Source organism: Athene noctua, chromosome 2 (assembly GCF_965140245.1).
Source record: "Athene noctua chromosome 2, bAthNoc1.hap1.1, whole genome shotgun sequence".
NCBI lineage: Eukaryota > Metazoa > Chordata > Aves > Strigiformes > Strigidae > Athene > Athene noctua.
The window spans coordinates 141,578,399-141,591,291 of NC_134038.1; the positions used below are offsets into that span (position 1 = coordinate 141,578,399).

Consider the following 12,893-nt stretch of genomic DNA (forward strand, 5'->3'; position numbering starts at 1 on the left):
AAGATTTTGCTATGCTGTTTTTGGCACCAAACTTCAGACTTTTAGAAGGGAGTAAGTAGTTCTCACAGTAGAAAACAACTCTAAACTGTCTGAAGATGAGATGTCTGTAAAATGTCTCAGGTTGTCAGGTTTGCTGGTCTCGATTTGTGTAATCTAGTACACCAGGAGTGCTGCAACAATTGCAGTGGAGGGATAAGCACAGCACTTGATTTACAAAGACATCCTGTGGTTTCTTATTCCTGTCAATTAGCGCATTATTATTCCATGAATGATGAAGGCTCTGCGTATAATCTCATTTGCAAATTAAACGTTTCCTGTTAGCCAGTAACAATACCTGACAGTTAAATAGAGGTATTGCTGCTGGAAGCAAAATGCTGACCAGAGGAAGCTGCTTAAACAGAGGCAGAGAAGGCAAGTCAACAATAAGCAGATGTTTTAAATGAAGGACATTGCTAAGCAGATGCGTGGCTTTACATCTGCTGTTGAGTGAATTTCCTGGTATTTGGAAAGGCTGATAGATGACTGGTTGATTCAGACACAAAGATACACCTAGAGTACCCATTCACTGGTCAGGGCAACAGGAGGTCTGTTGGAATTTTTTTCTTCTTCATCATTTTCTTCTCATGGTCTTTCCTACTCTTGGTATGTGACATTAATGCAATTATAATGTCACCAAATGAGGAAATCTTTGCAAGCAATGGGCAAACATATATCTATGTGACCTTCATTCATTTTGTACAGTAAGAGGCATGTGCTTTTTACTGAGAGATGAGATTTAGCCCTTAAAGTCAATGATATGCAGAAATAATCTGATAGACTCTTTCTCTCCCACTGCCTGCAGTGGTCCCAGTGGAACAAGGTTTAAGTGGGTAATACTTTTTTTGTTTTAAAGCTGGCAAAGAGAAAAAAAAAAAACAACCCACAACAAAAAAACCCTGACCCGAAGTGAAGACAGCTCATACCTACCCAGGGAGATATGTTTTACATGTCAAATATCCAAAATCCTTCCCATCGCAATCTTCAACTCCCTCGTGTCTGTAGCCATCTCCACAGTAAGCACGGCGGCATCCTAGTGAAAAATAGAGAAAGAAATACCTTCAAGGCACTTTCTATGTAAAAGAGGCAGGTGAGGTAAGTGGAAGTAGGTTTTTAAGGGTAAAGTATAAAACAAGGCATTTTGGGGATGGCATCCTGTAAGGACAGTCTTAGGAAGAGCAATATTCTTCACTACAAAGAATATGCCTTTTATAGCCTAATTTCAATGACCAAGGGAAAGAATGGTTAACTATTAAAATAATTACTACAGAAACACTAATTACAACAGCATTTATTCTAATAATTATTATTACTATAGATAATTACTATTAAAACAAATCAAAGGAAGCATAAGATGCCGTTAACAGAAATGATTTGGGGAGGTCACAATTTCAAAAACACACCTGAGGTCATTAAGTGTTTTGAAAATCCCAGCTGAGACCTTCACCCTAATATTCCAGAGTATCTATGCATGTCTACTGCAAGTGAATTCCCACATAGGAACAGAATTATGCAGACCTATTGCCTGTCTTAAAAAAAAAAAAAAAAGTATGTAACAATTGCCAAAAAGGTGTTTTTCCCACTTCTGACTCCTACTGACTTGAGCGTGAGTAGGCCTTGTGACATTTTTTCATGGTGAACTTGCATGTAGGCTGCAGTAATTATAGGCTTGTTTGCTATTTTAGCAATTAGACTTTGCTTTTGATGTCTTCAACTTTTTGAGTATGACTTTATAACTTGAACAAATTAATTTAGCTAAAATCCCCTTCACATATTTTGGAGAAGCTATTAAGCAATGGATTAAAATGACACTCAAGGAGTTTATGAGTTAAAATGGGTTTTTACAAATAGAAATGATTAATTAATTTCACCAAGATCTGTTTGTTAGAAATTGATGCTTCTAAGAACAACGAGCCTATTTTACAATTAAATCCACCTAACATTTAGTTACCTTTTTTGTTTTGGTTCAGTCACAACAGCAGAATGATGACAATGTGCTCATTTCCAAGTAACTCAATGATAACTCTTTGGGTCACAGTGTCAGAAGTCTATGTTTTGCAAGACCTTCATTGACCTGAAGCTTTGCCCAGTGTATAGCACAAAGTAACACAATGTGCCTCCAGACACACCATGTACAATTTTGTAGGCACTAGAATTAATGAACACTATTTTCCTGCATGCTTGTTTCCCACAGTTGATTGCAAATTCTAACCAAATCATTTTCTCATGCTCTCTCACTGGACTACTCTGCAGTCAGGCAAGCTTAGAGAAACATTTATTTACATGTGTCCCTATACCTGTTGCAACGGAATTGATTTTGAAATCTCTTTCCTGTTGTCACTGAGAAGTTGGCTGGGATTCCCAAGTTATAAGGGAAGGGTGCTGATGGATAAGAGGATGAATAGTTTACGTAGCTGCATACACCTCATTTTCAAAGTCAGGCTGAAAAATGGAGGGCTATACAAATTAATAGTGTTGGCTGATACCTGTTTTGAAGTGTGAAGAAGCATCCCTTTGCTAGAACCAGCAGAGTACCAAACCTGCTGTGTGTCAGGTATAGATGGTGTGCACTCTGGGGAAGGAATCAAGCAGTAAAAGTAACTGAAAGGTAGAACTGAAGGTTTCCACAGCTGCTTGTATGGTTATATGCTCTTTGCTATCCACAGCCAGCAAAATGAAAGGAAGCTTGACTAGACAGGAATCAAATGTTGTATAATCCTAGTAGTGGCGGTAGTGTGTTGACACCTTCCCTATGTAAGGGAGTAACAAAATCCAAAGCGGTTTTACTGCACTCAGAATCTAGCTTACTATTAGAAACAGCCAGCTTCAATGTCTATCCTAAGGGGGTTTTGTGGTGCACTGCAAAGGTATGCTACATCTTTTGACCAGAAAACCAGTAGCCCCCAGGGAAGGTGTATATGTAAACCAGCTGCTGGATCTGATCCCTGAAACATGGTGGGTTTGCTCTGGCTGCAGACACCTCTTCTCAGAGGGGTACACAGTCCTCAATGAGGATGCATAAGAAGTACTTGGCATCACCTCTGCCTTGTGCTGGGGTGTGGCACCCACATGCATGAAGGACCTCCGTTTTCACACTATGGGCATTGTGCCTCCCTCTCCCCGTGCCTGCACTCAATCCACGAAATGAGTGAAACATTTGTGTCATTTTCACAACAGGGTACCTTGTGAAAACAATTAATGCACCTTCCCTGGAAGAAAAAGGCTGCTCTTGACATGCTGTAACTTACTTATACAGTCATCAGTCACAACCGCATTGCCATCATCACACTCTTCCCCATCCTGGACGATCCCATCTCCACAGGTACCGCCATCCTCGAAGCGGTAATCCACAGGATAGAAAGGGGTGAGCTGGCCAAACAAACACACAGCAGTTACTGAACTGGACCACGAGCAGCCTGGCTAGCAAGCAGAGGTGAAGTGTTGTGGGAGGTTGATCCCGCAACTGGCTTTTCATATCCTGCTATATGGTGGTTCACAGGGTTTATACAGAATCTGATTCAAAGTCCAGTGGACGCAAGAAGGATGCTGGTGATGATTTCAGCAGGACTTAGCTTAGCTCCTTGAAGCAATAAGTAAATATATGGTTTTGGTTTACAGGGTTTGTGTTTTTCCGCAACTTTGTAGCCTGGTGAGTTTTGCCTTATTTTGTATTAAGTAAAAAATGCTCTTTACTATCATAATTCCCTGAACTCAGCCCCAGTTTGTTCACCAGTGCATCCTGGTTCACAGGGAGGTTAGCAAGACCCACAACACTGATGAGTTAATGCCTCAGTAATTGACTCCTGTAAGCAGAATTCACAAAAATACATGGTTGTGTCAGTGCTCAAAAATGAGCTTTCTCTCCATTTGATTCATTGATTCTGTATGACACCTTGAGTACAGAAATATGTTCTGTATTTAAAAACGAAACATACACCCACAAGTCTTCCGAGACCACAGTCATATTTTCACCTGGATTGGGAGCCATCCAAAGGTATCCTTAAAATACAAAGATCTCTGATCTCTTCTAAAAGCTAAGGCATTTTCGGTGTTTAACCGGTCCAACTCTTCTTGATTATTCACCACAAAAATCTGGGACACAGAAAAAAAGGTGATTGGTAACCCTCCCAAGAAGTACTTTGGATTGCCATGGAATCTAGTTTTGCCAACTGACATATATATCTGCAAATAGATAAATGATTAAACAGAAGAATTATGTGGTTGTTTTCAGAAACAGAATGGTGTGAGAACTTACACCCATGGACTGTCAGGTCCTAAGAGGCTTCTTTACGACTGGTAAGAAGTGACACAATTTTCCAAAGGAGAATGGTCTTTCCTGAGCACCTAGCTATGGCTCCAGTGGTCCCTGTTTCAAAATGCACACCCACAGGTAATGATCATGCAAGTACTCATGCACAATTATTGCTGAGAAGAAGTGTCAGATGCTCAAATGGTTAGATGTCGGAACAGTTGCAAAATCTATATGGGCATAAATGTTTTTTGTGGGTTTGTCTATAATTTTTAGGCATGCTCATGGCTACAAATAAATAATGCATTGCTCAATGCAGCCTTCACTTATCTTTTACCACTTTGTTTAGATTTAATTGGCATAGAAATGCATGTTTCTTGATATGCATATACTTTAGTATATGAAGCCAAGTCTTCAATTAAACAGAAAAAAAAGTAGTTCAAAATGGAAAAGTAGGACGAGCTGCTCTCTTAGCAAATTTTTTATGTCCCAGTCACTGAAATTGGCTGTAAGGGGCATTAGGAAATAATCTCTTCCTTCAGCATCTTAATCAAATTAATTTTAGCAAGATTCAAACCATTTTTAAATTAAGAAAAAGCAAATGGAGTGCTTCTGAGGAAAATGGATTTAGTGCTGAGCCTAATTCCCACCAGCATAATCAGAATTAGCTCTTTTTAAAGCAAATTATCCTGAAATTTTTTACATAGCCGAATATTCCCATAGCCCTCAACAAAGGCCAATTTCATTAAAGAAGCATTGAAGAAAAATGCCCTCAGCTTGAAAGAAAGCAAAGAAACAGAAAGCCAGCAAAGAACTGATTCTGTAATTGTGTTCAGGAGCTCAAGTTCCAGCTCCAGAGCTCTAATTTCTCTTGAAATCAATAGCAGATCTGTGCTATCTGAAACTCTCTCTTACAGATACCAGCCTTTGAAACTGTGGAAGATTCAAAATCCCAAATGAATCTTAGCCAGTGACAGAAAAACAGCGCTTTGTTTCCTAGCCTCGCCCCTCCTCTGGCAGTGCTGGCACCGGAGGAGCTGACAGATGGGTGGGTGGTTGCACTGGGGACATGCTGCAGTGGGGTGCTGCTTTGGCAAACTCCACGACACCAGGATAAGGGGCAGAGGGCACCATCTCTGGGTCTTTTCTGTCTGCAGCTATAGAAACCCTGACAACAGTTTTCAAGTGGTACAGGGCAGGCTTCAAAGCTGCTGCATGAGGATCTGAACAGAATAAATATAAGCAACGTTTAAGCTCCTGCTCTTGACGTTCATGGGAGTAAAACAAATGAGGCAGGCAAACGGGGAACACTGCTCTCTGCAAGTGCTCAGTTTTCAGAGCTGAGGCTGGCTTCTTTGTCATCTTGCATTTCTGAGCACAAAAAGGCGCTTGATCGTCATCAAATGACTGTTCGTAGCAATAGTGTAGGGTACTTATATTTTAGGTAGTTATTATACACTCCTATTACCATCTTTTAAGATATAATATGGAACTGTGCCTTATTCAGGAGGATGATAAGACCTACACAGAATATTGCAAGTCTTATATCTTTTCCTCTGAGCTCTCCATGCTGTGAAGTACATGATAGTTTTTCTGCAAAAGCATGCAGCCTGATGTGATATGCACCTTCATTTCATGTACTTTTTTCTCTCACCATCATGTGTTAAAATCAACGGGGCTTTTTTTGTAATGTGACACAGACAGGGATGAGTGAGCAGCTGACAGGACTTGCAACACCCTCATGCAAAAGATTGAGTTCAATGACCCAGTTTAATGGACAGTGTTGTGAATATGTCACTTTCACACACCGTAACAGCTTCCTGACAACATGACAGATGGGCAAGTTAACAAAGTTAATTGCTGCTTATTGTCATTCAGAGACAACCAGACGAACAATACGCACTTGCATGAGTGGAGTGACTGGGCTATGCTGGTACACAACAGCAAGGTAGCATTTTCATTACTGATTAAGTGCTACAATGCACAGAATAATAAGGCAGAGCCCCGCAGAAAGACAAGTACAGAAATAGTATTTACAAAGACCAAAGAAATCAGAGATGAAAAACTGCTAGGTCACTTTCCACCAATGACTTGTCCTTTTAAGTACTTTGTCCAATTTTCTCATAAAAATGCTTTCACGAAGGCTAGAGATTGAAATTAACTATATAAAGTGTATGTCTACCCACAGGAGTTCAGAAGTCTGACTCCCACGGTTTGCAGAGACTCCTTTTTGGTTCAAGGTAGAGTGTCTATGCTTAGAAAGTTCCATCATATATGCAAAATGCCTGGTTCAAATATTCAATTCTGAAATCACTGTCTTTGCAGAAGATATAAAAAATAAGCAAGAGATGCTTACTTCACTGACCAATCTGAAATATATTTTGTTTTACTGAAATAAAAAGAACAGATTATCTATGTACAGTAGGAGATGAAAGAGAGGGCATCCTCAGGCTTGAAAAAAGGTTTCTAAACACGTTACATTACTGATGGTTTGAAACAGTTGCATTTCAGCACCTCAACCACACAACCCTTGGACTAGTTATGAGACCAAACTCTGTTGTACCGGCTGGAATGCAGAGGTTTTGGATGCTAGAAACCACACACTGCCCATGTACAGACACCTCCCCTGCGCACCACGAGTGAGCACACCACCTCTTACAATAAAAGTACTTAAGAACAGCTCACATCCTCTCCCAGAACATTTGCTTACTGCGGGGACTTTTGGATAACGGTGTCCAAGCACAGATTCCTCATATGGCGGGTTATTCACATGCTGTGGGGCTCTGCAGAGACATCTCCCTGGAGGCCCTGGAAGTCCTCTTTCACCTTTTGGTCCTATTGCGAATTGCCCTAGGAAGGAAAATACCAGGTTGCCTTGTTATGAAGTTAACACACAATACATAAACTCAGCCTTAGTGGAAAAAGTACAGGTCAGGCAGACAGATGCATTTACCTAAGTTTTCAGATATGCACATCTCCCAGAAAATCCACTGGGAACTGAGGGAAGGGATTACCAGAACCATCAATTCCAGCACTTCAGGAAGAAGACCTGAGTCTGTGCCACAGTCATATTATTTCAGATCACACTTAGAATTTTTCTACCAACTTTACAGAGAAAGAGAGAGACCATTTACTTAGAATAAATGTCATCCTGTTTGAAGTTAAGAAATTCAGGACACGATGAACATACCGATCACTCTACACCTATGCACCAAGTTTAGTAGAGTCAGTCTCTGTACACATCTACAACACACTGGACTTGTGCATTTGTACAACCACTTGAGCAATGCTGCTTCAGAGGTTTCTGTACAGAAAAACCCAACTAAAGATGCAGGAGTGCTACGAATAAAAGTTTAAAAAAAATGCTGCTTTTTGACTTTCAAACTTTGGCAAGGATGTGCTCCTCTGCAGAATTAGACTATGAGCCAACATGTTCATACTGCAAGCAGTGACATCATTACATAAAGGTCTTTTAGAATCAGAATTTATGTTCTAGAGGAGAAAAATTAACAAGCTTAACACATAAACTTTCTGTGGATGGAATAAAGCCTTTAAAAAATAATCTCAAGATCCTGACTGCCTTCCTATTAGCATGGTGAAAATTCTGCCCTCTGAAAACTTTCAGCTAATTTACTCAGGACAAAGATGTCTCATAATGGGAAATATGAGATATGTGAAGATCTTGAAGCAGGCCTCAGTTTCACAGATGTACCATTTCCACACCACCACAAGAAGAGACCTCCTGCCCACCGATGTATGCAAGGGAAGAAAAAGGGAAAACAAAATGGAAGAGGACATTGACCGGATCGGCTGCAGTACAAGCAGCTGTTGTCCATTTGGAGCAACAGTAGTTTCTAATAGGTTTTGGTTTTCTTTTCAGATACTTTATTATTTATCCAAGTTGAGAAAACCTACCTGAGGCTTCACTGTCACTGAACACTGTGGGTTGTGTATTGTCCTTCATGTCTATGCTTGGTCTCACAAGCTGCCCAGAGTTCATGTGCATGCATAGCTTTGAAGCCATACAATTACCAGTTGTGAGATTTTTCTTGTGATTTCTACAACATGTACAATTGCAGTGAGCACACATCTCCAGCACTTATGTACAGAGAGAGTTTTTCTCCATTGCTTTTTTTCCCTCTGATTCCTATCTCTTTTCTTCTCTTCCCTTCTTTCCTTAATGCCATTGTGACTTGAGTCTCATCTGTTTTTCTTTTACAGAGCTGCACAGGATGAGTATGTCCTGGCTGATTAGAAATCACAGTCTTTCACTGTAAGCCAGGATATCTGGAGAAGCCACAGATCTTTGATGATGAAGATTAACCAGTCCCTCTAAGGCTGCCAGATGTCTTTTCACCTGCCAAAGTCCCACAGGGACCACATAGGCCATGTTTTTGGTTTTATTTTAAACAACCATAATGTAGGCTTTAAAGTAAGGTATAAAGTCCAAGGGTGGCATGACTTGTCTTCAGGAGAAATCCTCTCCTTGCTTTCAGTGGAGAAGCAAATGAAGCCCTGCAGCATTTTTTGTAAAGGGGTCTATGTAGGTGTATGGGAGCAGGGACACTGTTTAGGAGATCACCTCATCTCCTGCTTACCTGATCCTGAAGGTCCAGGGGGGCCTGGCTGGCCAGAAGGACCAGGCCTTCCAGGTGGACCCATGATACCCGCAGGTCCAATGTCTCCCTTTAGTCCCTAGGAGAGAGGAGACATCCATTTATTTGCTATTAATACCACACAACCTCTTTCACCCAGCTCTGGCCTCCCTTTCAAGAAAGCCAAGACTTTTGCCAATAGAAGCATGCAGCATGAGCTCCATAGTCATCACCCCAGGGAAGAGGTGCTCTCCTCTTCTAATGGAGACCGAAAAGCATGTTCAGGTGGGAATTCTGCTTCTAAATGTGAATGGTCCCAGAGATCTGCTCTATGTGGAGTCAGGAATCACCCTGCTCTGACTTAAATAATTTGATAGCTTTTCTTTAAGGATGTCTTTTAACACCTGGCAGCTCTCTAGGAGTCAGTGCAGCTCAGAAAGAAAGGGCTGGTGGACCTGAAACAGCTGACCCTGGAAATCCTTAGTTACTGCAGTAATACACACTGTGGGGAAAAAAAGAGAAAATTCACTAAAGAGTCTGCAAGGGCTTCCACAGTGACATTTTCCAATCTTAGGGTGTAGTCTTTCAGAAGCACACTAATGACTTTGAGGCCCACAGTGTTTTCAGAAGTACTTAAGGTGCCTGGACTCCTGTATCTCCTTGATTTCCACTGTGGGTATAGCTATGTTAACAAATCATTGCAAGGAAAGCAAGGGCTTGGCTTTACAAAGTGCAAGCTAGTGTGTGACAACACCATACTGACAAATCGTGTCCCTCTGGTACCTTATCACTCAGTCAAAATGCTGTAAAATTACCTATGGGAGACGAGCTTACACACAGTTACCATACAAGAGATAATATTCTGTAAAATCAGCCCTAATTTTCCTCATGGGAACTTGTTTGTGCAGCCAAACCCTCAGGCATTTGGAAGTTTCACCCTAGAACTGCTCAGCACCTTCCTATTTTTGCTCCTTAATTTAATATGGCGACACTTATTAAAAATAACTATGTTTATCTTCATACTCATATACTTGCCAAGGCTTGGATTTCTCAGTTTTGTATTTCAGAAGTGTATTGCATAGCTTAAACTTAAAATATCTGTTTTGATTGTTATGTAACATCATACATTATTCAGAATAACAAAAATGATGTGTACTAGGTAAGCTTTCTTATAATGAAAAGGTGATGAATTCCTTGAAGATGGTGTAATTCCAGGTTAATTCACGGGCACATGACAAGTGGTTGCATGTCTAATTTCAGAGTAATGAAGCATAGATAGCAATACATGCTAAAATAATTTGTTGTTATATAATATGTTGTATCCCATGGATACGTTTGAATGTCACTTGCACCATTTCAACAGAGGAAGGTTGATTTTGCCATGGCCCATAAAGTACTAATTGAATATTTGCTTTGTTTAATCCTATTAGGTAAGATCTGTGCCATCAAAACATTCCAGGATTTATGTGAATGTCAGCGTTGCTGATCCCTAATTACTTCTTACATTATGCAACACAGAACTATCAGACCAGGATTTTGTAGTCCCAAAGAAGTCTGTGGGAAATCTCTTTCCCCTACACAAGAGCAATCTGGCAGACGCGAGCCAGCACCAGCTGGACATGTACTGCCTGAAAATGAGCTGTCTTCTGTGTCTCCTGCTTTGGAGGACTGATTGCTTAATGCCTTCTTGTTTAGCACAGATAAGTTAAATAATAGTGGCATAATAATTAAATATTTTTGCCTTGTCCTTTTCACACGCACCCATGGCATTCATGGCTTTCCCATGGACAATAATTATATTCCTCTCCTTTCCTTCAAAAGGAAGCCTTATATAAAGCCCTAAGTCATTCCTCCTTATCAAGACTGAAACCCTAAAGTTGCTCCTTAGGGTCAGTTCCCAAGTTACAAAGCTTTGAGTGTTATATCTCAGTTAGAGGACAGTGAGGCTGTGACTTGTGACTCCTGGCCACCTTTTAGGAAGAGCCTGCCCCAGAGGCAGGGGAGAGTTGAAGAAGTCAGTGAGGTAATCAAGACGTATCTCAAAATGGAAGTGGAAGTAACACCTTCCTAATTTAGCTGCTTTTATCTAGGGATGTCAGCTGGATCAAGAGACAGGAAATGGCCCCATGTTGATGGAAACTATCCTCTCAGCTGAACAAACAACCAGAGCACTACAGCACTTAAAGGCAGCAGCCAGACCCAAAGAGTCTTAAAACGCTACTCCCAAGTTATTTCAAAGTTTTTGAAAAGAAGAAAGGAAATAGCTAGTTCACCAATTACTGAGAGGAAAACCAGTTTTCATGCAGAAGATCAAAGCTGAAATCACCTTGTCAATTCTGGCACCAGAAAGGGATTTGTGTACAGAGCCTTGGGCCTGGAAATCCTAATTTAGGGTCGGAATATAGTTATTTTAATCTTACTGATTGTTGCCTTAAATTATGACACGCTTTATATCACCGCTTTTTGATTAAGACACTATGTAATGTGACAAAATGTCTAAGGTCAAGTAAGGAGTCCACTGTGTTCAAACTGATCTGCAGGCGCTGCATCTTCTCTTCGCCTTATGCTTTGGAAAGATATTCTGTGCTTATTACTTTGGCAGGACAGCTGAGCAGAGTTAACAACAACAGAAAATCAACAAAGAGCACATATCAGCTTTTAAAACCTGACAAATCAAGGACAAAAAAAAATATTTCTTGTGGGTCATCTAGCTAACTTACACTGGACATACCTTCCTTACTTGGTGAACTATTATTCTCTCCCTAACACTCAGCTTTTAATTTTTCCCCACACTGATTATTCTTTTACTTCAGATATTAGCTGATGGCATGAAAGTAACAGTGAAGCAGGTATGTGCCTCTGTTTGCAATGCTCAGCCATAACCAGACTGCATATAAAATACTTTCAGCTAAGCCCATTAACCAGGGCATCTACAGGCTCCAGTATCTGAGCAGACGTATATTAACACCAACACCAGTGTAGTGAGAACAGGTTCCCTTCCCTGTCAGTCAGCAGAAAGAAACAGGCTCTGTAGGTGACAAATCAGAGCACCAGGAACTGGTCTCGTTTGTATGCCCAATATCCTTGCTTACAATAAATACAAAAGGAAAGGTGCACTCAAAGAGGCCCATTTGGGTGACTTGACCAGGTAACTATACCGATATTGCTACCTCCTCCTTGGAAAATGCTATAGTGGAGGAGTCAGTATCAAATTTACACACAATTCCTTGACTTCATAACTCACCTGAAAAAATAGCATAATTATTTTGAGCTCTAAATAAGGACCGTTTGTCAACCATCTAATTCCTGAACATCTTCCACACAAGATCGCCATCCTTTAAGGTCACTCACTATGTGTCTTCCTGACCTTTTTCAGAGCTGAAGAATCTGTCCCTGGCATTCAGTACTATGGCAAGAACCACCATATAAATATCCAGTCTAACAAATCAATCTTGGTTTAGTGCTATCAGATGAAACAGGAGAAACACAGAGTGTTTTAGTATTTTGGTTCTTTGAACGGTGTGTTGGACATCTCCAAGGCCTTGTGGTTCTGCAAGCTGATCTGTGTTGACCCCGACACTGGGGCCTGGGCAAAGTCTGACTCAGACAATTTGGATGGTGTGGACAGAAATCATCCTCCAGGCAGGCCTGGCAGCAAGGGCAGAGCTTGAACAGACACAGGATGGACACTTAGTGCATGTGTTAGAAACCAGGACTATATTATAGTGTAATACAGGACTGGGGTTTGAGGTATAGACCAGTGGCTTTCATTGCCACAGACCACATAGCAGTTTAACCCATTACAGCAAACCATTCTCAGTGTACAGGCAGCTACTGCCAGTGCACACAAGCAGTGGTTTTGCTAGCAGTAGTGTAGCTTTTTGCACTAGTGAGCCAGAGAGAAAACTCATGGACAGATGACAGGTCCTCCCTTGCAAGATGCTGACACTGACTCTGCCCAGAGCTGAAGTGAGGAGGAACTACTTCTTGTAACATCCACAGCAATCCCTCCC

At 40.9% G+C, this 12,893-nt stretch overlaps 1 protein-coding gene across 7 annotated transcripts in view; it reads right to left on the reverse strand.

Moving 5' to 3' along the window:
* The window catches only part of COLQ (collagen like tail subunit of asymmetric acetylcholinesterase), a 43,937-nt gene that overhangs the window by 3,904 nt on the left and 27,140 nt on the right, over positions 1 to 12,893 (reverse strand). For 5 of the 7 annotated variants that reach the window (XM_074900485.1, XM_074900484.1, XM_074900483.1 and 2 more), the window contains 5 exons: positions 8,884 to 8,980; positions 6,996 to 7,135; positions 4,009 to 4,128; positions 3,285 to 3,405; positions 967 to 1,069 (listed from right to left, as the gene is read on the reverse strand). In XM_074900485.1, coding sequence (XP_074756586.1) covers positions 967 to 1,069; positions 3,285 to 3,405; positions 4,009 to 4,128; positions 6,996 to 7,135; positions 8,884 to 8,980 — 581 coding nt within the window. Of the gene's footprint in view, positions 1 to 966; positions 1,070 to 1,439; positions 1,566 to 3,284; positions 3,406 to 4,008; positions 4,129 to 6,995; positions 7,136 to 8,883; positions 8,981 to 12,893 lie in introns of those variants that run through there. The other 2 variants (XR_012633227.1, XM_074900486.1) reach the window with 2 other exon arrangements.